At 45.3% G+C, this 23,694-nt stretch overlaps 5 protein-coding genes across 11 annotated transcripts; 3 read left to right on the plus strand and 2 right to left on the minus strand.

The window, feature by feature from the left end:
• The first annotated feature begins 838 nt into the window (after positions 1-838).
• ddrgk1 (DDRGK domain containing 1) lies at positions 839-3,984 on the plus strand. 2 transcript variants are annotated; one of them, XM_080493089.1, is made up of 8 exons: positions 839-1,041; positions 1,632-1,778; positions 1,860-2,002; positions 2,159-2,260; positions 2,687-2,809; positions 2,885-2,923; positions 2,993-3,098; positions 3,177-3,984. In XM_080493089.1, the coding sequence occupies exons 1-8, from the start codon at positions 954-956 to the stop codon at positions 3,335-3,337; spliced, it is 909 nt and encodes a 302-aa protein (XP_080349215.1). In that variant the 5' UTR covers positions 839-953; the 3' UTR covers positions 3,338-3,984. The 2 variants fall into 2 exon arrangements, with proteins under 2 accessions (XP_080349215.1, XP_080349214.1); XM_080493088.1 differs by having other exon boundaries at positions 842-1,041; positions 1,860-2,260.
• cars2 (cysteinyl-tRNA synthetase 2, mitochondrial) lies at positions 3,912-8,181 on the minus strand. 3 transcript variants are annotated; one of them, XM_080493082.1, is made up of 15 exons: positions 7,654-8,181; positions 7,418-7,468; positions 7,094-7,211; positions 6,947-7,018; positions 6,635-6,740; positions 6,469-6,549; positions 6,030-6,159; positions 5,828-5,961; positions 5,442-5,509; positions 5,304-5,370; positions 4,997-5,135; positions 4,799-4,922; positions 4,618-4,716; positions 4,269-4,481; positions 3,912-4,193 (listed from the first exon to the last, which is right to left on the minus strand). In XM_080493082.1, exons 1-15 carry the CDS (start codon positions 7,863-7,865, stop codon positions 4,119-4,121), a joined length of 1,689 nt encoding a protein of 562 aa, XP_080349208.1. In that variant the 5' UTR covers positions 7,866-8,181; the 3' UTR covers positions 3,912-4,118. The 3 variants fall into 3 exon arrangements, with proteins under 3 accessions (XP_080349208.1, XP_080349207.1, XP_080349209.1); XM_080493081.1 differs by having other exon boundaries at positions 3,950-4,193; positions 4,573-4,716; positions 7,654-8,054; XM_080493083.1 differs by having other exon boundaries at positions 3,950-4,193; positions 7,418-7,462; positions 7,654-8,035.
• A 3-nt stretch (positions 8,182-8,184) lies between these two features.
• On the plus strand, positions 8,185-14,091 carry atg3 (autophagy related 3). Of its 2 annotated transcripts, XR_013936517.1 has the most exons (13): positions 8,188-8,364; positions 8,469-8,510; positions 8,585-8,634; positions 9,671-9,741; positions 9,814-9,921; positions 10,271-10,323; positions 10,411-10,489; positions 10,566-10,600; positions 10,678-10,824; positions 11,421-11,548; positions 11,630-11,698; positions 11,890-12,121; positions 12,263-14,083. XR_013936517.1 is itself a non-coding variant. In XM_080493093.1 (12 exons), the coding sequence occupies exons 1-12, from the start codon at positions 8,293-8,295 to the stop codon at positions 11,969-11,971; spliced, it is 936 nt and encodes a 311-aa protein (XP_080349219.1). In that variant the 5' UTR covers positions 8,185-8,292; the 3' UTR covers positions 11,972-14,091. The 2 variants fall into 2 exon arrangements, 1 of the variants encoding a protein (XP_080349219.1); XM_080493093.1 differs by having other exon boundaries at positions 8,185-8,364; positions 11,890-14,091.
• Positions 14,092-15,111: 1,020 nt separating this feature from the next.
• slc19a2 (solute carrier family 19 member 2) lies at positions 15,112-21,260 on the plus strand. 2 transcript variants are annotated; one of them, XM_080493085.1, is made up of 7 exons: positions 15,112-15,317; positions 16,742-17,302; positions 17,370-17,616; positions 17,704-17,896; positions 18,589-18,730; positions 18,818-18,996; positions 20,087-21,259. In XM_080493085.1, exons 1-6 carry the CDS (start codon positions 15,192-15,194, stop codon positions 18,971-18,973), a joined length of 1,425 nt encoding a protein of 474 aa, XP_080349211.1. In that variant the 5' UTR covers positions 15,112-15,191; the 3' UTR covers positions 18,974-18,996; positions 20,087-21,259. The 2 variants fall into 2 exon arrangements, with proteins under 2 accessions (XP_080349211.1, XP_080349210.1); XM_080493084.1 differs by having other exon boundaries at positions 18,818-21,260.
• Positions 21,261-21,465: 205 nt separating this feature from the next.
• arl6ip6 (ADP-ribosylation factor-like 6 interacting protein 6) lies at positions 21,466-23,129 on the minus strand. Of its 2 annotated transcripts, XM_080493095.1 has the most exons (5): positions 23,083-23,129; positions 22,738-22,991; positions 22,138-22,191; positions 21,933-22,065; positions 21,466-21,766 (listed from the first exon to the last, which is right to left on the minus strand). In XM_080493095.1, exons 2-5 carry the CDS (start codon positions 22,946-22,948, stop codon positions 21,673-21,675), a joined length of 492 nt encoding a protein of 163 aa, XP_080349221.1. In that variant the 5' UTR covers positions 22,949-22,991; positions 23,083-23,129; the 3' UTR covers positions 21,466-21,672. The 2 variants fall into 2 exon arrangements, with proteins under 2 accessions (XP_080349221.1, XP_080349222.1); XM_080493096.1 differs by having other exon boundaries at positions 21,933-22,032; positions 22,738-23,093.
• Between the last annotated feature and the right edge of the window lie 565 nt (positions 23,130-23,694).

The following is a 23,694-nucleotide window of genomic DNA, read 5'->3' on the forward strand; positions in this document are numbered from 1 at the left end:
GAATGAGTTCACCCGGCTATGTTTAGACACTGTGTTTCATGATGCTCCGGCACAAACACACCAGCGCTGCTTCAATCCTCTGGTTTCTGTCCTCATCCATGACCTCCATGACCTCTACGGCTTCCACGACCTCCTTGAACTCCACAGCCTCTATGACCTCCACAAGACCCTGAACCAACGACTCCGAGTTTCACAGAGAGAAACATTTCATCTTTTTAAAACAGAGAACTTGGACACTCGTCCTGTTTTCTTGCTTTCCGCCAGCATCCTGTCAAACAGTAAACACCCAGCTGCAGAGGCCTTTCCCACACCAAGTGTGAAATTTTAGATTTGGACAAATCAATGGCAGAAATGACTGAACCTTTTGGTTTATACTCAGTATATTTACAAATGTATTATGGTTACTATGTACGTTTGTAATTTCAGTGAGATAATTCATTTTTACTTCTAAATGAAGCTGCTGCAGAACTGCCATCTCTCTATGTTGGTTATTATTGCACTATTCTCCTGTTTACTGGAAACAACATGAAAGATGCATCTCCAGAAGCAGCATTGGTATTAGTCTGCAAATAACATCAGCAGCCTTAATTATCAGTTAGCTGTTCTGTCTGCAATCTGTTTCTGTGTGGATGCAGGTAGATTATCAATTCACAAATTCATTCAAGATTATAGAGCATTCGGTGTGTGAAGACACACACTTTGCGGACTTGCATGTGAGCATCTGATTGTACTTCTACAGCTCGTCTGCCATCTAGTGACCATGACAGTACACTGCAGCTTGTGGCAAATTGGCACTGTTTAGCACTCCGGTCCTGCCGGGGCGCTGTGGAGCTTCACTGTCGATGCTCCCGGAAGTCGAAGAAGGAATCTTCCGCAATTAGCAGCAGTCACAAACTGTAGTTTATAGCTTAAAAAAAAGAAAATATATCATCTAACATATTGTCAGCGCAGATATGGACGTTGTGCTGTATCTGACGGCTGCTGCCCTCCTCATCATCCTCATCGTGTTTGCGGTGAAGCTGCGGAGGAAAACTCAGGAAGGTACGAGCCCCTCCAGTTACCCAAATGCTAGCCGTTAGCATGTTAGCATCGTGGTGTTTTTCTCCAGATTTAGAGCCCTGTCGGGTTTGTACGCCATTTGTTGGAAAAGGCGTAATATTTTGGATGGTAAAAGGATTCAAAATATGTAGTCGATGGTAACGTTTTTACTAAACTGTTGAATATATTTGAGGCTACGTCAGCACAGCTGTCAAACTACGGGGGCCGTTCAGGACCATTTCAACTCACAGACATGAGTAGACTTTCATAAATAGCAAACATTCATAAATCAACGAATTCCAATTGATTTTCAACCTTACCTAATGTTACTAGATTAGTTGAAGAAATTATTTTGCAATTGATTCAACGTTCACCTTGTTTAGTTCAGTTTCATGTTGCACCTGCTGTTTTTCAAGTCATCCCTGTCCTTCCTTTTTTTTTTTTTTTAAACACGACACTGACCAATTCAAATTTTTATTTATTTGCTATTTTCAGTAAAACAGAACCTTTAGCAAACATTCTGCTTTTATGTACATTTTGTGAAAGTGTCCCAGCTTTTCTGGACTTGCGACTGGAGTGTTGGGATTTTGCAGGTGATGAGGAGCAGCAGAGGAATGTGGCCAGGGCCGCGGCACCTCCTCAGCGAGCAGCGGAGGAGCGAGGAGCCGGGATGCCTCGCAGGCGGAGGATGGCTAACGTGATGGCGAACAGGCGGCCGCAGAGGGATGCAGTGGAGCAAGGTAACCCTGACACCTGCACCCTCCACACGGGCGTTTGGGCCAGGCAGCGGGCAGGTTAACAGCATGTCCTGGTGATTTCAGAGGAGGCACGTGTGCAGGAGGAGCAGCAGCAACAGGAGGAGGAAGAGGAGGGGGAGCATCAGAGCTTCCAGGCAACCGCCAAGATCGGAGCCAAGAAGCAGAAGAAGCTGGAGGAGAAGCAGGCCAAGAAGGCCCAGAGAGAGGTTCAAAGCTCCACCGTCTGTCTGTCTGTCTGTCTGTCTGTCTGTCTGTCTGTCTGTCTGTCTGTCTGTCTGTCTGTCTGTCTGTCTGTCTGTCTGTCTATCGGTCTCTCTGTCTGTCTGTTGTTAAATTGTCTCCTTGATGTGTTTGGTTATCAGGCGGAGTTGGAGGAGCGGGAGGAGAGGAAGAGGATGCAGGAGCTGAGAGAGCAGGAGAGGCGGCAGGAAGATGAGAAAGAACGACGGCTGGAGCAGAAACAGGTCGTCCATCCCACTCGTCCCGTCACGTCCCACCATCTTTTCTCCTCTTGTTCCTCTTGGCATCCTCCAGCCAGTGTATCTCCCATCATATCCTTCTTATTGCCCGTCCCGTCCAGTCTTTATCTGGTTTTATCTCCTCTTATTCCACTTCCTGCAGCCCAGAAACACTTGATGTTAATGTTGTTGAGATCCACAGAATAAAAATTCCTGGTAAATCTTAATATGTAGTTAGACTGATGGTTTTTAAAGCACATTTTCATTTTTCTTCATCTCCATCTCGCCTACAACTAATTCAGTCATGAATTAAATTATAGTTTTTAGATGTGTACCCCCTGTAGTCCTGATGCACATCCCCGAACAACGAAGCATAGATTTAAAGATTAAAACTGGTTTACTCTGATGTGCTGAAACTGTTTGTGTCTGCAGGAGGAGGAGGAGCGACGGGCTAAGGAGGAGCAGGATAAACGGGAGGAGGAGGAGTACCTGAGGCTCAAAGCCTCCTTCGTGGTGGAGGACCAGGGGGAGGAGGAGCAGCTGTCCGAGGATCAGGTGGGCTCAGCAGCACGTTAGCACATTAACATGTAGCCTCCTGCAGCTCGCTGACATTCTCCTTTCTCCTTTCAGTCCCGCAACCTGCTGCAGGAGTTCATCCAGCACATCGAGGTGAGGCCGAGCCGCTCGGAGGCCTCCAGGCTGCGGGCTCCAGGGTTTTAACTGTCCTCTGTCCCGCAGAGCTCCAAGGTGGTGCTCCTGGAGGACCTGGCCTCTCACTTCGGGATGAGGACGCAGGACGCCATCTCCAGACTGCAGGACCTGCTCGCTGAAGGCTCCCTCACAGGTGAGCCAGCGTTGTAGGGGAAGCTGCCTGAAACATGATAGGACCTAGCTCACGCCGAGCTGCTACGTGTCACTGCAGGTGTGATCGACGACAGGGGGAAGTTCATCTCCATCACGCCGCAGGAGCTGGACTCGGTGGCTGCGTTCATCAGACGGAGAGGCAGGGTGTCCATCACGGAGCTGGCTCAGGCCAGCAACTCCCTCATCAACCTGACGCCTGAGAGCCGCAGTGCCGCATGACAACCGGAGAATCCCGTGTATTTATATCCCCCACCTCTCCAAATCCAACAGTCCTTTCTGTTTGTGATTTGACACCAGCCTCAACTTACTTAAGTGCTGTGTCATCAAATCTACTCAACAGGTAGAGAAATGCAGCTATGGACTCCAGTTTCATGATCCTTTAAAATAATTTCTCACTTCTTCCAGTCGGACTGCGGAGAGTCGAGAACAGATCACACGATTAAAAGGTTTTGATAAACTATGAGATCGTCGCTGCTTCTTTAAGATTTGTAGAATTTGAGAAAATCATTTTTTTAAAAAACCCTTAAAACTTCACACTTCTATATCTGTACATAGTCATTTGACACCTGCATCATTAACTTGGAAGCAGATGAACATATGTGGAAATTTAGAACCAATCTGGTTGTCACTACGGATTGGGGATTAGCCTGCATGATATTGTAATTCAACACCAGCCTCACTCTCTTGAACTTCTGCTGAAGCTGTGGAGAGTCTGAATGTTCAAATGTCACATCCACTGAACCGATTGGGTTCAGTTTGAATCAGGAATGATGTGCATCATGAAGATGTTAGTAGGAATTTGGCACCAGCATCTTTAATAAAAAACAAAATCCGATTTGAGTCATTTTAATCATATAAATCTGCAGAACAAAAAAATAAAAAATACAATTAGCATTTGACACCTTAAATTAACATTTCATACACCTTGTTTCTGAAATCAGCATGAAGTTCCTGTCTGATCGTTCTCCAGTCCCTTAAAGAATAGAGTCAGAGTTCAGTTTCAGCTGGACGATTCCTCCTGAGGTCTCGTCCTCTGGTTGGATCTGATCTCCCAGGTGGACGAAGCCCCTCGGTCCTGAAAACAGCAGAAGAAGACGTCAGTGAGACGGTGGAGCCGACGCGAACCTCTGAGGAGGAGCGTCCAGCAGACCTTGATCAGCACGCCCAGCGGGGCCAGGTCGTCCCTCAGGGCGTCGCAGGCTTTCAGGAGGGGCTTCCTGTCTGGGTGGAGACCCCGTCTGTTGGGGGTTCCGCCCGTCGGGTCGTCCTGACGAGCCAGTGCAAACGCTCGGACTTCACTCCTGAAGTGCGTCAGCTGCTCCACGACGGCCTGCAGACTGCCAGAGCTGGAGTCACGGAAGGCCTGCAGGGCGCGGAGATTAAAGCAGTTTCAGTTAATAGATCCTCTGTAGTTCTACTAAAATATATCTGTGAGGTATTTTGTGGCTCTGAACTCTTGTTATTTGGTTGAAAGTGGAGTCCCAGCAGCCAGCACAGACCTCGGGGTGCAGCAGACTGATCCCGAACACGTCTAAGACGTCTCTGATGTAGGACACCATCGCTCCGAACACCGCCGGTTTCCTCGCCACCCCGTCACACTGAACACATACAAGTTAAGAGTTTTCAGCTCGTCACAAAAAATACCAAAAACCCTTTGTGATCTGAGTGGGTGTGTGTTACCGTGGAAACGGGCTGGAGTTGGCAGTTTCCATGGTAAACCAGATTCATGATGGCAGCGACGGCTCGCGGCGTGTCGAAGTCGTCCATCAAATATTTCACCACCACCGACTTGGTCTCAGCCAACCTGCAGCGAGACAGTCAGTCAGCGTGTGGTCCTGTGGGGGGACTATAGTCTCCGGCTGAGCACCATGAGGGTACCTCTCCCAGAGCAGCTCCTCCTGCACAGGCAGAACCTGCAGCTGATCCTTCATGTAGGCCTCGGCGTTGTGGATGAAGGTGGTGATGGTTTCCAGGGAGAGCCGAGCCTCCGACATGCTGCTGTCACTGTAATCGATCGCTGTGGGGGAGCCACGGGGTCAACAACCACAATCCTAGCTTAGTTTATGACATTTAGTTGTCTTTATGATGTCTACATGATGCAGATCTATATTTATCTAACAAATAATGACTCATTGAGAACAATGGTGAGGACGGAAGGGATTTTCCTTCTGGAAAATTTGCCCACCTGATCGGTATTTGACCAAAAGACAAAACATCCGGAATTCGTCAGCAGAGTAAGATTGCAGGAAATCCTGATGGAGGACAGGCGGAAGGTTACATGAGCACGATGTCTGAGTGGGAGAGCCGACGTGAGCGACGTTACCTTGATGGTGATGTAGTTCTTTAAGGATTTGGACATTTTCTCTGCACTTCCTTTCAGGTGCAAATGTCCTGAAAACAAAAAATATATAAAGAAATGATGCATTCAAATTGATCATGCATCTGCTTGAGTTTAATTTCAGCCATGAAACTGTAAAATGTGACTTTCTTGCGTTTTCTAAACTGAATGTGGCTTATTAATACTTTGCAACATGTTTTATTAAATCAGTCAATTTGACACTTAAAACACGTATAGGAACAGCACGCATGGTAACTTCTAGTTTATCCAACCATTATTGGTTATATAAATACAAACATCAGATCAGAACTGAACATTTCAATCGTTTTCAAGCAGCTTTTCGCCTTAAAATGAATGGAGCCTGTCGGTACCTGAGTGGAGGAAGTAGTTGGCCCACTGGTCACACTGATGGAAAGCTTCGCTCTGAGCGATCTCGTTCTCATGATGAGGAAAAGCCAGGTCGATCCCTCCGGAGTGAATGTCCAGCTGCCTCCCGAACACACAGCTGAAGAAAGACGAGGACGTTCAAGACCCTTTCCTTCTGCGGTACGAGAACCCGCCGTAAGTCCCCACCTGGCGACGGTGGAACACTCGATGTGCCAGCCGGGCCGGCCTCGGCCCCATGGGGAGTCCCAGAACGGCTCCTGAGGCCTGGACTTTTTCCACAGGGCGAAGTCTCGCGGGTCTCGCTTCTCCAGGCCGCCTGAGTCCACGAGCACAAAACAAATGCACAATGAGAACGTTCCACTGATCCTGTACACAGCTGCGGTGGTCAGTTATCACCAATTATTATTTAATTAAACATTGAATCTGGGAAAAGTCTAAATGTTGACAAATTCAGTTTCAATCCTAGAATTACATCTTATTCTAAGACATTTAGATCTTTATTCTTAATATTAATAATGTTAATTAAAACAAAGTTTCAACCATATTGTGAAAACTTCATCTCGCTTTTTTTTTTTTTTACTTTCTCAATGTTTGTCTTAAAATAGTAATGGACTGAAAGTCTTACCGACTTCTCCCTGAGCGGTCACGGCTCCCACGAAGTGTCCGTACCTGTCGCCAATCGACTGGAGGTCAAAGTACACGTCTCCTATAGCAGGATCAGGACATATACAGCAAGTAACGTTGTTTTATAAAGACTGGCACAATGAGAACGTCCTCTCACATCAGCTCACCGTCTTTCGTGGCGTACGCGTGTCCATTGGCGATGATCCCCTCGATAAACGCGACGATGTGATGCACGTTCTCCGTGACTCTCAGATATGCTGCAGGAGGAGTCACCTTGAACACAACAGAGTGCCAGTATGTCACCGTGTGACAGCAGGAAGCTGCTACTGTACCTCAGACAAACCTCCAGAGCAGGACAAATGTCTCCAAATAGCAGAACTTAAATAAAAATGAGAAATTAATGAACGTGTAATACATGATTTCTCTACTCAGGATGAACATTTATAACAGATGTGACCTCTACCCCTGTAAAGCCTCACCTTTAAGGACAGCATGTCCCTCTTGAACTCGTCCTCGTACAGTCGAGCTATCGCTGATGCCGACACGTTCTCCTGTGGACCAGAGGAGAGAAAAGCTCTGGATCGCTCCAGTCAACAGCACCTGCATTTGAAGAGTTCAGTTTCTACCTCCCAGCTCCTCTTGATGATCTTGTCGTCGATGTCGGTGATGACCATGGCGTGGATCACTGTGACTCCAAACAGCCGGGACAGAATCCTCTGAAGGATGTCAAACCTCACATAGGAGCTGAGACCCAGGAGAATCAAGACAGAATTATGAGTTTAAAATTTAGGAATTCTAAATTTTTCTGCATGATTCTGACTTGAATCTCAATCTTTATACTTTGTCTTCAGAATCTTTAGTGTTCATACTATTTCATTGTTTGTTTTATTACTTGATGAAAACACAGTATTCTTATTACGTCTTATTAAGTTAATAATGTGTTTACATACCATGCATGACCCAGGTGAGCGTGGTCGTACACGGTGGGTCCACAGCTGTACCTGACACACACACACACACACACACACACACACACACACACACACACACACACACACACACACACACACACACACACACACACACACACACACACACACACACACACACACACACACACACACACAATAGTGAGCGTCAACCTCTGGCTCGGTAACACTGCAGCGGACGGGGTCCGGTTCGGTACCAGGTAGCGACTCCGTCCCGGGCCAGGATGAGCGGCTCCTTCTGTTTGGTCAGGCTGTTGAAGGTCTTCAGGCCAGTGTCGAAGCCGTTCGGTCGGGTCCATGTTTTCCCCGAGCCGCTGCAGCAGGCTGGCCGGGAGGAGGAGGTCAAACAGCCGGGGGACGGAGCGGCTCTGAAGCCGGCTCGGAGCGCCCTGAGCGGCGGCCTCCACATGCTGCGGCCGCTCCCTGTGTCTGAGCACCGCTTCTGGCGTTACTTTAGCTGTACCAGTCACAAACGTCTCATTTTAATTCATAATGAAACATGAAAACAACCACTTCAGACCAGAGGTAAACATGTGTTCTTCTACTGCTGTGATGACTGCTGCTCCCTCTTCTTCGTGTGTCGCAGCGGTCAGTCATCGGATAAACGTGCCACAGCGCCACCTGACGATTCACTACCTAATTCCCTCTCGCGAGAGTTGCCTAACGGGCCCAGTGATCGGTCATGTGATCGGTGCCGTCTTCTCGCGAGACTTGTGCAGCGGGAGTGTCTCCTCTGCTGGTCATGTGACTCTGACTCAGGAGCTATGTCCACATAACTGCGAGTGTTTTTCTTACAACAAGCTCTCCTCTACGGCTCCAGAGATCTTTTCCACGACATGCAGAACGTCATCAACACCGTGAAGGGCACCGCTCTCGGGCTGGCCGAGATTCTGACGCCGGTGTTGAAGGTAAACTTCACGTCAAACGCCTCCAACAGCAGAGAGGCAACCCTGCGTCACCACAATCCTCTCAGATACAACACGCGCCTAACCTATGCTCCTCTTCATCACAGGAATCTAAATTCAAGGAGACCGGAGTCATCACCCCAGAGGAGGTGAGAACATCTCTGATCCAGGTTTACACTTCTAGTCAGCTCTCATGTCCACCGCCATGTGTCTTGTGTTTCAGTTCGTAGCTGCTGGAGATCATCTGGTTCATCACTGCCCCACATGGAAATGGTGAGTGGCTCCTCCTCATATGTCGAGGGGTTCCTCAGGGTCTAGTTCTGGAGGTCTGATGGAAGCTGTCACCCCAGTGTCACCCCAGTCCGGCTTATCTTTCACTCTCCTGTTTCACTTCACAGGCAGGATGTTCTGTTAGAACTGTGTTAATCCTGATGTCTGTGATGTTGGTTCCAGTACCAGAGGCACAAAGGCCCATTTCAGAGTAATTTAATTATTGTAAATAGTGATGATATTAGTTCTAAATCCTGAGCTGCAACTGTCAAATTAGTTGTAATGTTAGTACTGTAGTTAGTGTTGATAATACTGTTGGTGTTGGTAGTTGTATTCTTTCTAAGTCAAACTCGTTGGGACCTCTGGTAATTCTGCATTTAATACCTGTAGTAATGAGAGTTGAGTGGTTAGTTCTGGTAATGATGTAAGTTATGTTGCTGGTAAAGTTAATTCTGTGGTTTGTATTGGCAGTAATATTAGTTCTGGGCTTAGAACTGATATGATGGTAATGTTAGTACTCCTGTTAGTTTTTGTAGTAATTGTAATCCTCTGATTAGGGCTGATACTAATTTTACTACTATGAGGGGTGTTTGTTAGTAGTGGCATTTCTGTGGTTAGCACTGTTGATAATATTGTTGCTGGGAGTAGTATTGATAGAGATACTAGTTATTTGCTTTGTGAGTATAATTATCTTGTTAAATATTGGTAATAATGTTAATTTGGTGGTTGTGATTTGGTTTTTCTGGATTTGTGGTTGGTGCTGGTAATAATTGGTTAGAGCTGGTTGACAGTGTGAACAGAAACCAGCAGCTGGAAACACATCTACCAGCTTATACGAACATCTACAAACTGTCAAGACTCTTAAACACGCTGCTGTTCCTCTTCATGTCACAGTGTAAAATCACAGTTGGGAAATCCAAAGTTGCGTCATTGTTTCGGACACGATTTCCCTATTTTCAGTGTTTATGTTTGTATGAAAGCCAACAAATCATCTAGTTTATCGTGTTCATACCGAAACAAACCTCTTATTTGTGTGCAGGGCGACTGGAGAGGAAGTGAAGGTGAAGCCGTACTTACCGCCAGACAAGCAGTTCCTCTTGACTCGCAACGGTGAGACGAGCGCGTCTGAAGCTGAGCCGATGTGTTTCTGTACATTTTGCCTCAATCGGTGTGTTTTTGCAGTTCCCTGTTACAAGCGCTGTAAACAGATGGAGTACTCTGACGAGCTGGAGGCCATCATAGAGGAGGACGATGGAGACGGGGGCTGGGTGGACACCTACCACAACTCAGGTGGGCCGCTGCCTCCCAACATCCGTCCATCAACACTGATCGCTTTAGCTGCTTGTTTGTTTCATGGAAAAGCTTTTTAAATGCCCGAGTCCCTCCCAGAATACTTCTTACAGCTGTAACATTAAAAATGAAGCACCTGTCTACAAATGACACGAGATGTAAGTCGTGTGGGAAGTGGTATTCAGAAGGAGCCGTGCAGGGATTTGCTCGTATTTCTTCTTAAAGAAAAGGACGTTTATTTGTAATTTTATGAAGATTTGTCTGAATCCCATCGTGTCTAGACCCTTCAAAGTACGACTCAGAAAATCTCATTACAATTAAAAGAAGAAAAAACCGTGTGTGTGTTTAGGCGTGTCGGGGGTCACAGATGCTGTGCGGGAAATTTCACTGGACAATAATAAGGTCAGCATCACATTTCTAAGAATAATATTGTGTTGATTCTGGGGGTAAATCCCCAAACCCCTGCGTTAAGTCGTGTGTAATGTTCAGGACAAGAACATGAATGCGAGGTCTGCGGCATGCGACGGCGATGATGACGATGAGGAAGGAGAAGCAGCCGACATGGAAGGTATTGAGCCGTCCGTCACAGTCAGTCGATTGTCCTCCAGCTTGTCGCGTTCCTCACAAACGGTCTGTCTTTTCAGAGTACGAGGAGAGCGGCCTGCTGGAAACAGACGAGGTGTGTTCTCTGTGGTGTTTTCTCGTCGGTCGCCGTCGGCTCGGCCGTCACCTGACTCTCCCGTCCTTTGTCTCCAGGCGACCCTGGACACCAGCAAAATAGTAGAAACCAAATCAGAGCTGGGGAATGAGGACGCCATCCTGCAGACGAGAACATACGACCTGTACATTACATATGACAAATACTACCAGACCCCCCGGCTCTGGTTGTTTGGATATGATGAGGTTTGTATCTGCGCTGTTTTGTTATCCAACAAGTGTGTTCTGCTTCTCCTAGCTATGGGAGGTAGTGTTGTTTTGAAGTAAAGTAAACAACTTTACAGAAATCACTTCCAAACCAAACAATGCAGGCGAGACGCATGCACAGCACAGGTACATGATGAGACCAGTCCACCTCATAATCAACCAGTAGGAGGAGCCAACTCGGGATAAAACTAAACTGTAACCTGATCCTTCTAGAGCCCTAAAGCTCTAATCCAAAATATTTGTTGTGTTCTTAACCAACTGCTAACCCTCATTAAAGATCCACACCAACCTAATAATTTCATTTCAGCCAGAATCTGTCTGAAAGCTGGAAGACTGAAACTACCTTTAGTTTGGATCCAGGTAAACAGTGAACTCAAGTCTGTAACCGAATCCAAGGTCCAAATGTAATGTGACCTTTAAATCCAACTCCAGACTTATCTTAACGCTCATAAACCCGATGAAAGATTAGTTTGAAGCTCCAAACTTCAAGCCCTGGATCCTGGCAGGGCCCAATCCCTCGGCTCTCGTCTTGGATCCTCATTAAGCCGCCGGGATGTTGCTGCTCTGCCTCTCAGGACAGACAGCCGCTGACTGTGGATCAGATGTACGAGGACATCAGCCAGGACCACGTGAAGAAGACGGTCACCATCGAGAACCACCCCCACCTGCCCCCCCCCGCCATGTGCTCCGTCCACCCCTGCAGGTGAGACGCCGCCCGAAGCTTTCCGGGACGATCACAGTCCAGAAAGATCCACCAACGTGTCGGCGTGCTCTTTGTTTTCAGACACGCTGAAGTGATGAAGAAGATCATCGAGACGGTGGCCGAGGGAGGAGGGGAGCTGGGAGTGCACATGTATCCTCTCATGGTGGCAGCCTGTTGGCACACTGAAGCCAACAGGCACATTTTTCAGTGTTTGAAAGGAAATGTTGATAAAGTGGAGTGACTGAATGAAGCTTCTGGTTGTTTTCTCAGAACCAGAAGTGGTTAATGTTGCTCTCGTTCACCTCCACTCCCTCACTGCTTTCCCTAACCGCCTCCCTCAGGTATCTTCTGATCTTCCTCAAGTTTGTGCAGGCCGTCATTCCTACAATAGAATACGATTACACGAGACACTTTACCATGTAGCTCCGTCGGCGTCTGTCTGCCTCTGCTTGTACTTCCTCTACGCCGGACAGATCAGAGATTAGATCTGCTCCGCCCGCTCTGCTCTCAGTACAACTGGTCTGTGTTCCTGTCAGAAGCTTTGTGTGGGCCAGGCCGTGAGCAAATGTCAAGGTATGTGACAAAACTGTATTAAAGGAACATTTGGTGCAAGCAAATGTATTTTTATTTTTTTGTTTTTTGTTTTTGGTGAAACCCAGAGGAGATATTCTCGTGTGTGTGTGTGTGTGTGTGTGTGTTTGTGTGTGTCCACAGCAGAGACGGTTTGAATTCTTTCACCTTCATCATATTTCTGGGCTGACTGGAGGCTTTATGTGTCACTTTTCACAAAGTTGCTAAGCGAATCACCTCCCATGCTGCCAGTCTGACACGGACGTCTTGATCCTGCGTCACAATGCGGAGCTTTCACTGCTCTCGCTCAGGTTCCATTTCTCTTCAGGCGCCCGAGGCCTCACGACGTGGTTGAGCCGAGCTCAGCATGTCTCGTTAAAGATTCAGAGACGTGAGACGTCCATACGCTGGTGTGACGGAGTGCTCTGAAAGGTGCTGAGCTAAGGCCTTGTGAGGTCTGGAGCCAACAGTCTTTATGTTCAGACCAGGTGTGACGATTGTGGGGATTTTACTGTCGGGGTGAAAGTCTCACTTTAAAAAAACAAAACAGTACCGAGTCTTTTAGGTCAGTTCTTTTGCGGGTCAGTTCCACCAGCCTCCTTCACTGCATCCATGATGATTCATAGCGTTTACTCTGACCTGTCCGTCTCCCAATGCATCATCCTGGGTATTTACCTGCCTTTGTCTCATTCACACACACACACACGTATCATGTTTCTCTTCAGTACATCTGGTTCCAGGAAGGTGTGAAGCTGAAAAACTTTTTAAAAAGTACACTTGATCAGATCTAACTCTCACTCTTAAAGTCACGTAGACGTAAATTTGCTCTCGGAGGATTTATGGATGTTTTCACTGGTCTTAAAGATTCTACTACTTTGTTTGTGTCCATCTGATGAATGTAAATGTCAACGTGTGTAAGAACGTCTCTCTACGCATCAGACTGTAATCGTTCCTCTCAGACTTCAGTTTAAAACAGAATCTCAGACCTTTCTTCTGTTCGTCTGTCAGCTGCTTCTCAGCTCCGAGTCACACCAAGTGTTTTCATTCTCTTATTTATTTACTCGAATGTTGAAAGCCAAAGAAAAAAGATGAAATGTCAAGAAATAATGTAAAAAAAAATAAAAAAATCTTGAGGATGAAGTTTAATTTGCTTTCCAGCGAGGATACAACAGGAAAATGAAAATAATGACTTTCAGTTCAACATGTACATTCAAAGTAAAGGGGCGAAGTAAATACTTTTAATTCTGAAAGGTTCACCTTCACTCCTAACATTTAGTCCTAATTCTTCCACTGTCTTTCTCAGTTTCAAAGTTTCGTCTTTTTTTCCTCGAGATCCTGACTGTTTCTCAGCTTGATTCTCATTTCTCATCACATTCTTCACTACTCTGATTACATTTTCAACAGAGCCACATTCTTCGGTGTTGTAATAAAAACAATCTGACGCCCTTTTCAACAAGTTTTTCTTGATGTTTCAGCTTTATTCTTCACGTTTTCTTTGTTTTTATATTTTACATTTATATTACAATGTTGATGTTGGCCTGATGGGCTGCTGTACCAAATCAGCCACTTTGTCTTAAAGCTACATGATGTGAATGTGACTCCATCCATCCATCCATCACCTATTCATCCATCCATCCATCCAGCCGCTGTAATTAACAGTTTGTGTCTGAACCTTGAGATTTATTCCCACTTGTGACGTATTCCTGCCTGCTATATCTTGAAAACACACGTTCTCGGTGTTCTTACTGGTGAAAATACAATTTAACTCCATAAAACTCTGAGCCTCCATTGGCTCCATCGTTCTTGTTATTGAGCCGTGTGCAGCCAGCCATCGCTTCTCCGTGCTCTGTTGGTGGGTTAAACTCTTGACTCTGTCGCCGTGCCCGTTGGTCCAGTCTCCTCGTGTAAACTCTGCTTGGTGGGAACGTGATGTACATTTATCAATAAAGACTTTCTCAAATCTTCACAAGCTGGACTGCTGTGTGTGCTTTGGTTTGGGGAGGATCTATTTCCTGGGGGAGAAGAAATGACTTATTATCCATGTGAGTAGAGCCCATAACTTCTCCAACACCACATTCGTCACCATGGAAACCAATGGATTTACAAGGTTATTTGATCACACCACAACTTCCATCATTTGTCATGGTTGTTTGATTTGCTTCATGTTATCACTGTTACTTTCTGTGTGACCCCCCCCCCCCCCTTTGACCTTTGACCCCCAACCATGTGGCATATCAACCGAGTTTGCATTGCGAGCATGATAGCCATTTACTCATGTCGATGCTAACTAGTGATGTAGCTACCTGATATCCATGAGGTTCTTCTCTCACCCACTTTGTATGGGAACATTTTTTTTTCCAGTATTTTGGGGGATTTATTTGTTCTGGGATTGAAGATAACTTCAGATAAAATCCTTGTATCTGAACCCCGCTGTGATAGCGTTTGTGTGCGTGACTTGTCCTATGAGAACAGCTCAGCTACCAGCTTACTGAGAGGCTGCAAGGCTTTCTGGGAGGTGTATTGGCTGTAATTCAAAGAAATTTTCAAAGAAAAATCAGGGTTTGGATGAAAGGGACTTTTTTTTGCAGTTTTTTGGCATTTATTCGGAAAGGGTTACCTGTTAACATCCCAAAATCGAATTGATTGGTCCTCGGTTGAATTTCATGCATTTTGGGTGAGTAGTTTTTGTGAAAAGTTGATAAAATACATACAAACCAATAAATGCATAAATACACGTAGACGAACACATCCTTTTCGGACAATTTCTGTTGGTGATGGAAATTAAGTCTAGTGGTTAAAGCCTTTCAAGTTTCTTCTCAATATTTTGGCTTTATTATCATTCTAATAAAGTCGGGGTTTCTAAGTCTATATGGCTATCGGGGTGCAGTACCACCCTCTGTCCAGTAGTAGGTGCAGTGTAGTGGGGCGATGTTCGGCTACAGTACCACTCTCTGGCCGATAGAGGACGCTGTTTTTGGGGGCAGGCCGAATGACGAGGGGCGGGGATCAGCCGGAGAAGACGGTGTGCTGCGTCCGCAGCGTGTGTTTCTTATGGAGGTCACACACGGCGTCCATGATGTCCCGACTGTACCCCACCGTCCTGCTCTGCGCCTACGGCTTCTTCTCGAACCTGCGGCCGCTGGAGCCGTTCCTCACCGCCTTCCTGCTGGGCCCGGACAAGAACCTGACGGAGACAGAGGTCGGTTAGCTCCGCGGCTAACGCCGCACTACTTTGGGTCGTTGTAGCTGCTTCAGTCGCTCTTTCGTTCAGAATTCAAAACTAAGAACTTGACTGAAGACCAAAGTCAATATTAAGCAGGTTTATGAAAGTGATCAGTTGTTTATTTCAAGCATATTTGGGCGCTCTCAGGTGTTACGATAAGTTTTGCTCAATGAGAATCTCCATCCAACCATGTTGATGCGTTCAGTTCATTACACCGCCTGTTAATTATTCATTTATTAGGATGTATTTTATTCTGAGGGATTGGAAAAAGCTCAAAATGACTGTCAGATACATCTCAAAGTGTGTGTTGTGGTGTAAAATGACGAGGCACAGTCTTTGGCAGGTATACATTTTAAATATTGCAGTTTTTACCTGACGCACCTGCCAAAAAAAGCACCACAATTGTTTCACTGTCAAAAATAAATTAGATAGAAACATCATCTCAAGGTCAGCAAAGGCTCCTAAAGTCAAACAAGTCAGGATTATTATTCTCATGTAACTGGGATCTTGTTCACTTTCTGCTGTTTTTAAGGTGATAAAATGGTCCATTGATTGATTCTTTAGATTTTTCTGGGTGTCCAGTCCTGTATAGGATCGTCACTTATTAAATGCTCCGTTAAACAACATAGCCTCATTAATTCTGCTACTGCACAGCTTTATTTTAATTTAGCAGATTACACCCTTTATTACAATGTTATATGTTAATTCACATCTTGAAACTTTTATAAAAACAGTATGTTTCGTGGTACACCATGTCTTGCTGCTCAGATTATTCCCTCATGGGAACCCAGTCAGATTCTTGAGGATTTCTGATTAATCCCTGAATAATGACCTCCTTCATGTCATGAGCTGGTTCTTAACACAGTGTACCACATAATTCAGAAGGGTTAGATGATGCGTGCTTTTTAAAGTTTATTAATTTTTTTTTTTAATGTGTTGTTGTGTTTGTCCATTCCATAAAGTCCCATTAAGATACATTTACATGTGTGTCTCTTAACGTGCCAAAAAGACGAAAAGTTCAAATGGGTATGGATACTCTCACAAGCTGCTGTTTTGCTTTGGCTTCGAGGAAAAGAGTCAGACTCAACAACTGCAGATAAGATGTACCAAAAGAAAGCCACAACTCGCCCACCATTTCAGAATTATTGTGGCATTAAGGTATTTACTTGTATCTTGTACCTCTAATAAGTTCGCCTGCTTTCAAGGCTGCAGCGCTGATCTCCTGTTGAAGAGCGTCAATCTGATATAGTTGAAGATTGTGATTAAAGCCTTCAAATGGAGCTGATTACATATATTTCAGGGACAGTGCTTGAAGTTTTGTTGAGTCTGAATTAAAAAAGAGATTTAATGAGCCGGAATGTGCCTGACATGGATACTCATGTTATGGCTGTTTTCTGCAGGTTGTCAATGAGATCTATCCAATATGGACGTACTCCTACCTGCTGCTGCTGTTCCCCGTCTTCCTGGCTACGGACTACCTCTGTTACAAGCCTGTGTTGGTCCTGCAGGCCACCAGCTTGGTGGTGACCTACGTCATGCTGTGGAAGGCACAGGGCACGCTGGCCATGCAGTTCCTGGAGTTCTTCTTCGGGTTGGCCACGGCTTCAGATGTCGCCTACTACTCCTACATCTACAGCGTGGTGGACCCGGCTCAGTACCAGAGGATGACTGGATTCTGTCGCAGCGCCACGCTGTTCGGCTCCGCTGCCGGATGTCTGATCGGGCAGCTCCTCCTGTCTGTGGCCAAAGCTGAGCTGCTCCACCTCGTCTTCATCACGCTGGCCTCGGCGGCCGTGGCCTTCGTCGCCCCCTGGTTCCTCCCCAAGCCCAAGAGGAGTCTGTTCTTTCACAAGAACCCGGGCCTGGCGGAGGACGATCAGCGTAGCAGCAGCAGCAAATCGTCCTCAGAGAAGTCGGAGGACGCAGAGGTCAAAGTTCCCCTCAACACCACAAACTCAGCGGTGAGTGAAGCTGCTTCATCCGGCGGCGTGTTAAAACAAGCTTCTCCATCACGAAGTCTCTCTGCAGGTCTCCAGATCGTCGGAGGCTGGAACTCACAACGGGGGTCTGGTCGGGGTGCTGAGGATCTTGTTTGAGGATTTCGTGCAGTGCTACAAATGCCGGCCTTTACTGGCGTGGTCACTGTGGTGGGCTCTGGCGACGTGCGGATACTTCCAGGTCATCAACTACGCCCAGCCGCTGTGGGAGACGGTCCGTCCATCCCAGGACTACGAGATCTACAACGGCTACGTGGAGACGCTCTCCACGCTGTTCGGTGAGGCCGCAGAGCAGAAACTGTCGGGGAGGTTTTCAGGCTGTTTTGTTGATGGACGGAGTTGTTAATGAAGTGTTGTGTTTGTAGGGGCGCTGGCCGCCCTGCTGGCGGGCTGCCTGCCTGTGTCGTGGTCGGTGTGGGGCGAGCTGCTGCTGTGTGTGCTCTCCCTGCTGATGGCCGTGTGTGTGTTCGTCATGGACATGCTGAAGAACATCTGGGTGTGCTACGGCTCCTACGTCCTCTTCAGGACCACCTACATGCTGCTCATCACCGTGGCCACGTGAGTACGGACTCTGAGGATCAGAGGATCACTTTTGAAAACAGGGAAACAGATTTGATGGTGTATTGATGGTGAATGTTGAGTCACTGGTGAACCGGTTTGCTGGAGGTTTTGTTAGAAAGAAGGAAGAGCGCAACAGGAGCCTTGTGTAACGCTGCATTGCAGAAGGCAGCAACAGTTTATCTGACGTGAGGATCTCAGTGTGGGAACGTTTCAGAATCGCCAACAGGAGATGAACTTGACCCTGAATAAACGTCTTCAGCTGGACGCTGAGTTCCCCCACTGTCTCTCTTTCCTTCATTTCACTTGGTTCTCTCTGTGAGAGGATATCTAACTTCCTCCGAGGAACCAAAGGTATCAAAAGCCAAACATACCTGGATGCTTTCTGACTTGAATTAACGTCTATTTAATACCCAGAGTTAGCAGAAGTTAAAAACCAGTCAGTTATGATTTACAGTAACTATATTTGTCTTTGTGCTACTTTTCTGCTGTTTTCCGTCTATTGGCCACCAGGTGTGAAATAATGCCCGACAATCACTTAAAATCTGTAAAGTTGTTGCCATATTTTGAATTTATCTCTGGTTTAAAAGTTCCTTGGCCTGAGGACCGGCGAGGTAGCAGCTGGCTGAGGTCATCTGTGCCCTCCAGAAGAGATGTTTGTCTGACGTGGCGTTGTGACTGTCTCTGCTCAGGTATCAGATCGCAGCGAACCTCAGCATGCAGCGCTACGCTCTGGTGTTCGGGGTCAACACCTTCGTGGCTCTGCTGCTGCAGTCTCTGCTCACGCTGGTCGTGGTGGACTCTGCCGGCCTCGGCCTCAACGTCTTCACCCAGGTGAGGACTCTGATTCCACCCTAAGCCCCGCCCATTTCTCCCTCCTTAGCCGATCTGCGTGATCTGATATGCCGCCTGTCTTCTCAGTTCCTCGTCTACGGCGTCTACTTCGCCGTCATCGCCGGGATCTTCCTCCTGGCGTGGGCCTTCAAGCTGGCCTCCAGGAGGCGGTCCAAGCAGGAGGTCCTAAGGAACGGAGGAACTCCTCCTGCGGCGGCCTCTCCTCCCCTTGCTTCCATCTGATCACATGTCTCCAGATCCTCCAGGTCAGGGTCGGCACACCTCACCACCATCAGAGCCCAACAAGTGTGTCTGGAGCCACTCGCTTAGATTCACTCTTCAGAATCATTTCAGCTTTTATGCTATCTACACAAAAACTGGAGTTTAATTTACAAGGAAGCACATTTTCTATAGACAACCTTATTAACAGTTTATATTCATTTACAAAAAAAACTGGTCATGTAAAGGCCTGTTTCAACAGACAGTCTGGACTATAGGTCCTTTTATTCTTATTTGAAAAGTGAAGTGACTTATGTTTGGAAGCGACATACAGTGTAACATAGAATGAAATTGTGTTGGTACATACCATCTGTGACCACTAGATGTCACTATAGATGGGGGAAAGACTGAAAGAGCAGCCTGCTGACACTTGTTCATTTATCTGATGTCTGGGAAAGTCAGTTTCCATATGAAGGAAACGGCTCAGAAGGGTTCATGTAAACATGTTCTGTAGTTCCAGATAAGTCAGTAGAGAGGTCGTAAAGGTCGTCTCACTTTGTTAGGATGTCTCACTGCGTCTTATTCAAACGCTCTGCTCAACATTACAAGAGGACAGAAGTACCAGACATTTAGCTTTAACGGAGGGCAAACTACCGTACATCTGTTCTTTATGGGATGATTGATTCTACAAGAGGCCAGATGATTCGACATTCTGAGCTTTTTGGGATTGTTGACCTTCATGGGTCATTTGCCGGTGTTCTTGATTGTACTGCATAAGCTGCACTGTGTTGTTTTGAAGACATTGAAACCTTCCAGAAGGTCTAAAGACGTGTGAAGCTTGAGATTCTAGACAAAAATGACACGAATACAAGACGTTGTCTTGAGAACTGCTCAGTTTTTAGCTGCAGATATGTCAAAGTTGGAGTGTAATACCATTTTATACCACAAGAGGGTGCAATGAGTCGCTTCACCTTAAAATCAACCACACGCCAAACCTTTATAATATCTGTGTCTGTTACAGCCCAGTTTGATCTGAGGTGGGCGGGATTATTAACATGAAACATGATAATCTCTAAACAACAACTCCAAATGTGTCTTTGTGCTTGTTTGTGTTTTTTCCATGGAGGTCATCCGCAGGCCGGATTTGACCCTTTTGTTAGCCGGTTTTGGGGCGTTTGACACCCCCGTTCCACATGCTCAACACCGCCCCCCGACACACAAGATGGTATTACAAGACTGCTCCTCAGTTTCAGGTACTCTACTTTTGTCTAAATGAATTACTTCAATCAAGTTCTTTTTAAATTAACATTACTGTTAAAACTTGACTTGCTCACATGCTGTTGTACCTGTCCAAGCACTTCATTAAGACTGACTGATGAGTGGGATAGTTTGGAGAAAAGTGCCTGAAAAAATCTAATATTTCTCGCTGGTATTGTCGTTTTTGTTCTTTTTATTTTTCTCGATGTAAACAACTCCCGTAGAAAAGCCAAAACAATCACAGCTCACTGGCTTCTGAGGACTTGTGGACCATAAAATATGTTGGAGACTTGAAGTTTATCCAGAGTTCAGCTGAAGCAGCAAAGATTTTCATAGTTTCACGTTTGGAGATTTCAAGGGTATTTAGGGCAGCTTGATGGTGCAAAAGGGCAAATTAGTTTTTGCTGTGGGATTTGTTAAATATGTGGCACTACATGGGTTATAAACCGGGACTTCTGGGTTGTTGTTTTGTTTTTATTTTTGTTTTGTTTATTGTTCGGTTTTTAAAAGAAAATCTTTCACCTTCTATGAAAAAATGTTTTTCCAAACCAAATGTGATTAATGTGATTGTTTAGAAGAAAACTTTGTCTCATCACAAACAAATGTTTATGTCTGCGGAAATGGTTTTGAGAATTAAAACAAAGAGTAAAGCACTTCGGTTGTGGTGCAGCTGCTAGAGTGAAAATAATGAAGATTTCAGTCAACAGTTTAAAGTTCTGCAGTGTTTTCTAAACAAATGAATGTCAATGAAAGTGAAACAATAACTTGAGGTGGTTTCTTCTTGACTCCACTGTGATCCCATATCGAGACTCACAGCCTGTTGAAACATGATTACATTTTGATTTCATTTGCACTGTTTTCCACTGTTTTGTTCATAAATGTAGTTTACCTCTGAGTCACAACGAACACTGTTTATAACACTTACAAAGTTCTTTTGTTGGTATCTATGCAATAACAAAGAAATTAGGTCTTTTGCCTAATGTTGCTGTCATGCTGTATATTTTCCGTTGTACATTTTGTTTTTTAAGGATAACTTGAATAAATTATAGAAGGAAACGTTCTGGTGTTTGACATTTTTAAAAAGGTTTTAACTTTTATTGAATTTTTTTTTCATCACTACACTATCTCATATAAAGTCATATTTAATTATGAAAATTAGACTTAAAATTTTGAAAAAATTGCATAAAGGTGTCGAGACTCGTCAAAATTGTTTTTATAAACTTTAAATATTAACAAAACTCACCCACAATAATCAAATTCACACTTGAAGTTAAATCACGTTTATTTTATGAGGCACTAACAAGATATTTCAGGTTGTACAAATTAGAGCAAAGACGTATTCCGACAATAATTCCCACAAACATGAAACGGGAAGTTGTGCAGCATGATGGTGGTGTGGTGAATTAAACTTTTCTTTTACGTTAAAACTGAAGAACGTGCCAGATGATGTCATCCTGGAGTGAGTGTCAGGAGAGACTCCAGACGATGGTCAGCATGGCCATGACGCCGTTAAGAAGAGCCACGCCGTAACTGATGTAGTGTTCATGTCCGGAAACATCTCTGGAGCCAAAACCAGACAGAAGACGCGGTCAGCCTCAGATTCTGCACCATAGTTATCACTATTTTATCCTCATTGCAATAACAGCAGCGTATTTTTACATGACTGTGAGTCGGTATCAAAAGGAAGTGATAATAACATTTTGAAACCCGAGTAAAACTGTGTCACCTGCAGTGTGTGGGGCTCGGCGCGGTGGGGGGCGCTCCGTCTGGCCGGTATGAGTCCAGGTAGGTGAGGATGCAGGAGAGGCTGCAGCAGATCCATCCTGCTATGGCCGACAGCACAAAGATGCTCCAGAAACCTGCAGAACAACATCCTGTTTCAAACACTCAAATATCCCGACACAGCAATGCATTGTGGGATTATAATTCACCCAGCATCCTCTCCTCTGTGCCGTCCTCTCGCCTCACCCGGTCAGCTCGCAACTCTGAAAGAGTTAACCAACAAAATCTGCTTAATTTTTTGATTTTATTTGTAAAGAATTTAAAAATAATTAACATTTTATTGAATCAATGTTTGTTCCTAAATCGTAAAAAACAAACTTGATCTGATTTAATGTAGAATTGGTAAAACAGGATTTAACAGTGTCAACAGGTTCATGTGTTTATCTCTGTCATTTAACTGTTTCAGATGTTATTTCTAATACATCAAAACCACTGTCATTTTTTTATTACTATATATTCTTAAACTGTTAGAACCTAAAATGTTCAAAAAACTGATTAAAAGGTTTGAATGTTGACTTTTAGAGTATCTCAGTGGAACATTTGAAATAGTTTCCCTGCAGTCATTGTTTCATCAGAAATGACAAAGAACATGACACATATCACTAATATTCTACAAAATGAAGCCCTGGTGTTCCAGAAAGTCTAATATTCTGAGTCCATGTTAAACAGCAGCTTGTCAGTGAAAGTGAACGAGTCCAGGTTGAGTCTGGGCGTGTCTGAGCAGATCTGGACTAAAAGAGTGAAATCACCTTTCAGGATGGGGTAGAAGAGGGCGCAGACGACCCCCACAGCGGCCACCGCCGCGGCGGACCCCAGCGCGGACAGCAGCACCCAGGTCCAGGCTCCCGGGCCGGCCCCGGGGCTCCGCTGCTCCGCCGCCGCTCCGTCACGCTCCGTCCCCGGTGTCGAGGAGCCGGAGCGCTCCCGGAACACCTCCGTGTGCGTCGCTCTGCTCGGCATCCTCAGACACCGCTTGTCCACATAACACGGGACACGGTGCGGACTTGTAAAGTTTAAATAAATAAAAAATAATAAATACTTTGCGCGTGTTCAGTTCTCCATGATTAAATATTAAATACAAAGTCAACACCGACTTTCCCACTTCGCCTTCACACCTTCCCACAGGAGATTGTCCCTCCGGAGGATCCGTCCGTCAATATTTATGACGTCCGACTAAAACTTTTCTATCATAGACATATACAAGTAGATTAAAAGGAATAGAGTAAACTCATAGACATAAGTAGAGACCTAGTAATACAGTAACATCACACACATACAAGTAGAGTCAAAGTAATACAATAAACCAATAGACATATACAAGCAGAGTCATAAAATACAGTGCAATCATAGACGTATGTATTCATATAAATCACGTAAAATCATAGAAATGTTCAAGTAGAACCATACAAATACAGTAAACTCATAGACATATTCAAGTAGAGTCATAGAAATAAGGTAAACTCAGACATACAAGTAGAGTCATAGAAATAACAGTGAAATCATGGACATATAAAAAGAAAGTAATTGCCACAGGTGGTCAAGTGTCCATGCCCATAATCAATGTAAAATAGTAGACATATATCAGTAGACTTAACATACGCGTGTAGTCATATAATACGTCAAATTGTTTACGTCACTAAGTCGGCAGAAATAATATACGCAGCATAATGGACACATAGTACAAGTACAATTATAGACATATATGA

This window comes from Lipophrys pholis, assembly GCF_963383615.2.
Source record: "Lipophrys pholis genome assembly, chromosome: 23".
Taxonomy (NCBI): Eukaryota; Metazoa; Chordata; class Actinopteri; order Blenniiformes; family Blenniidae; genus Lipophrys; species Lipophrys pholis.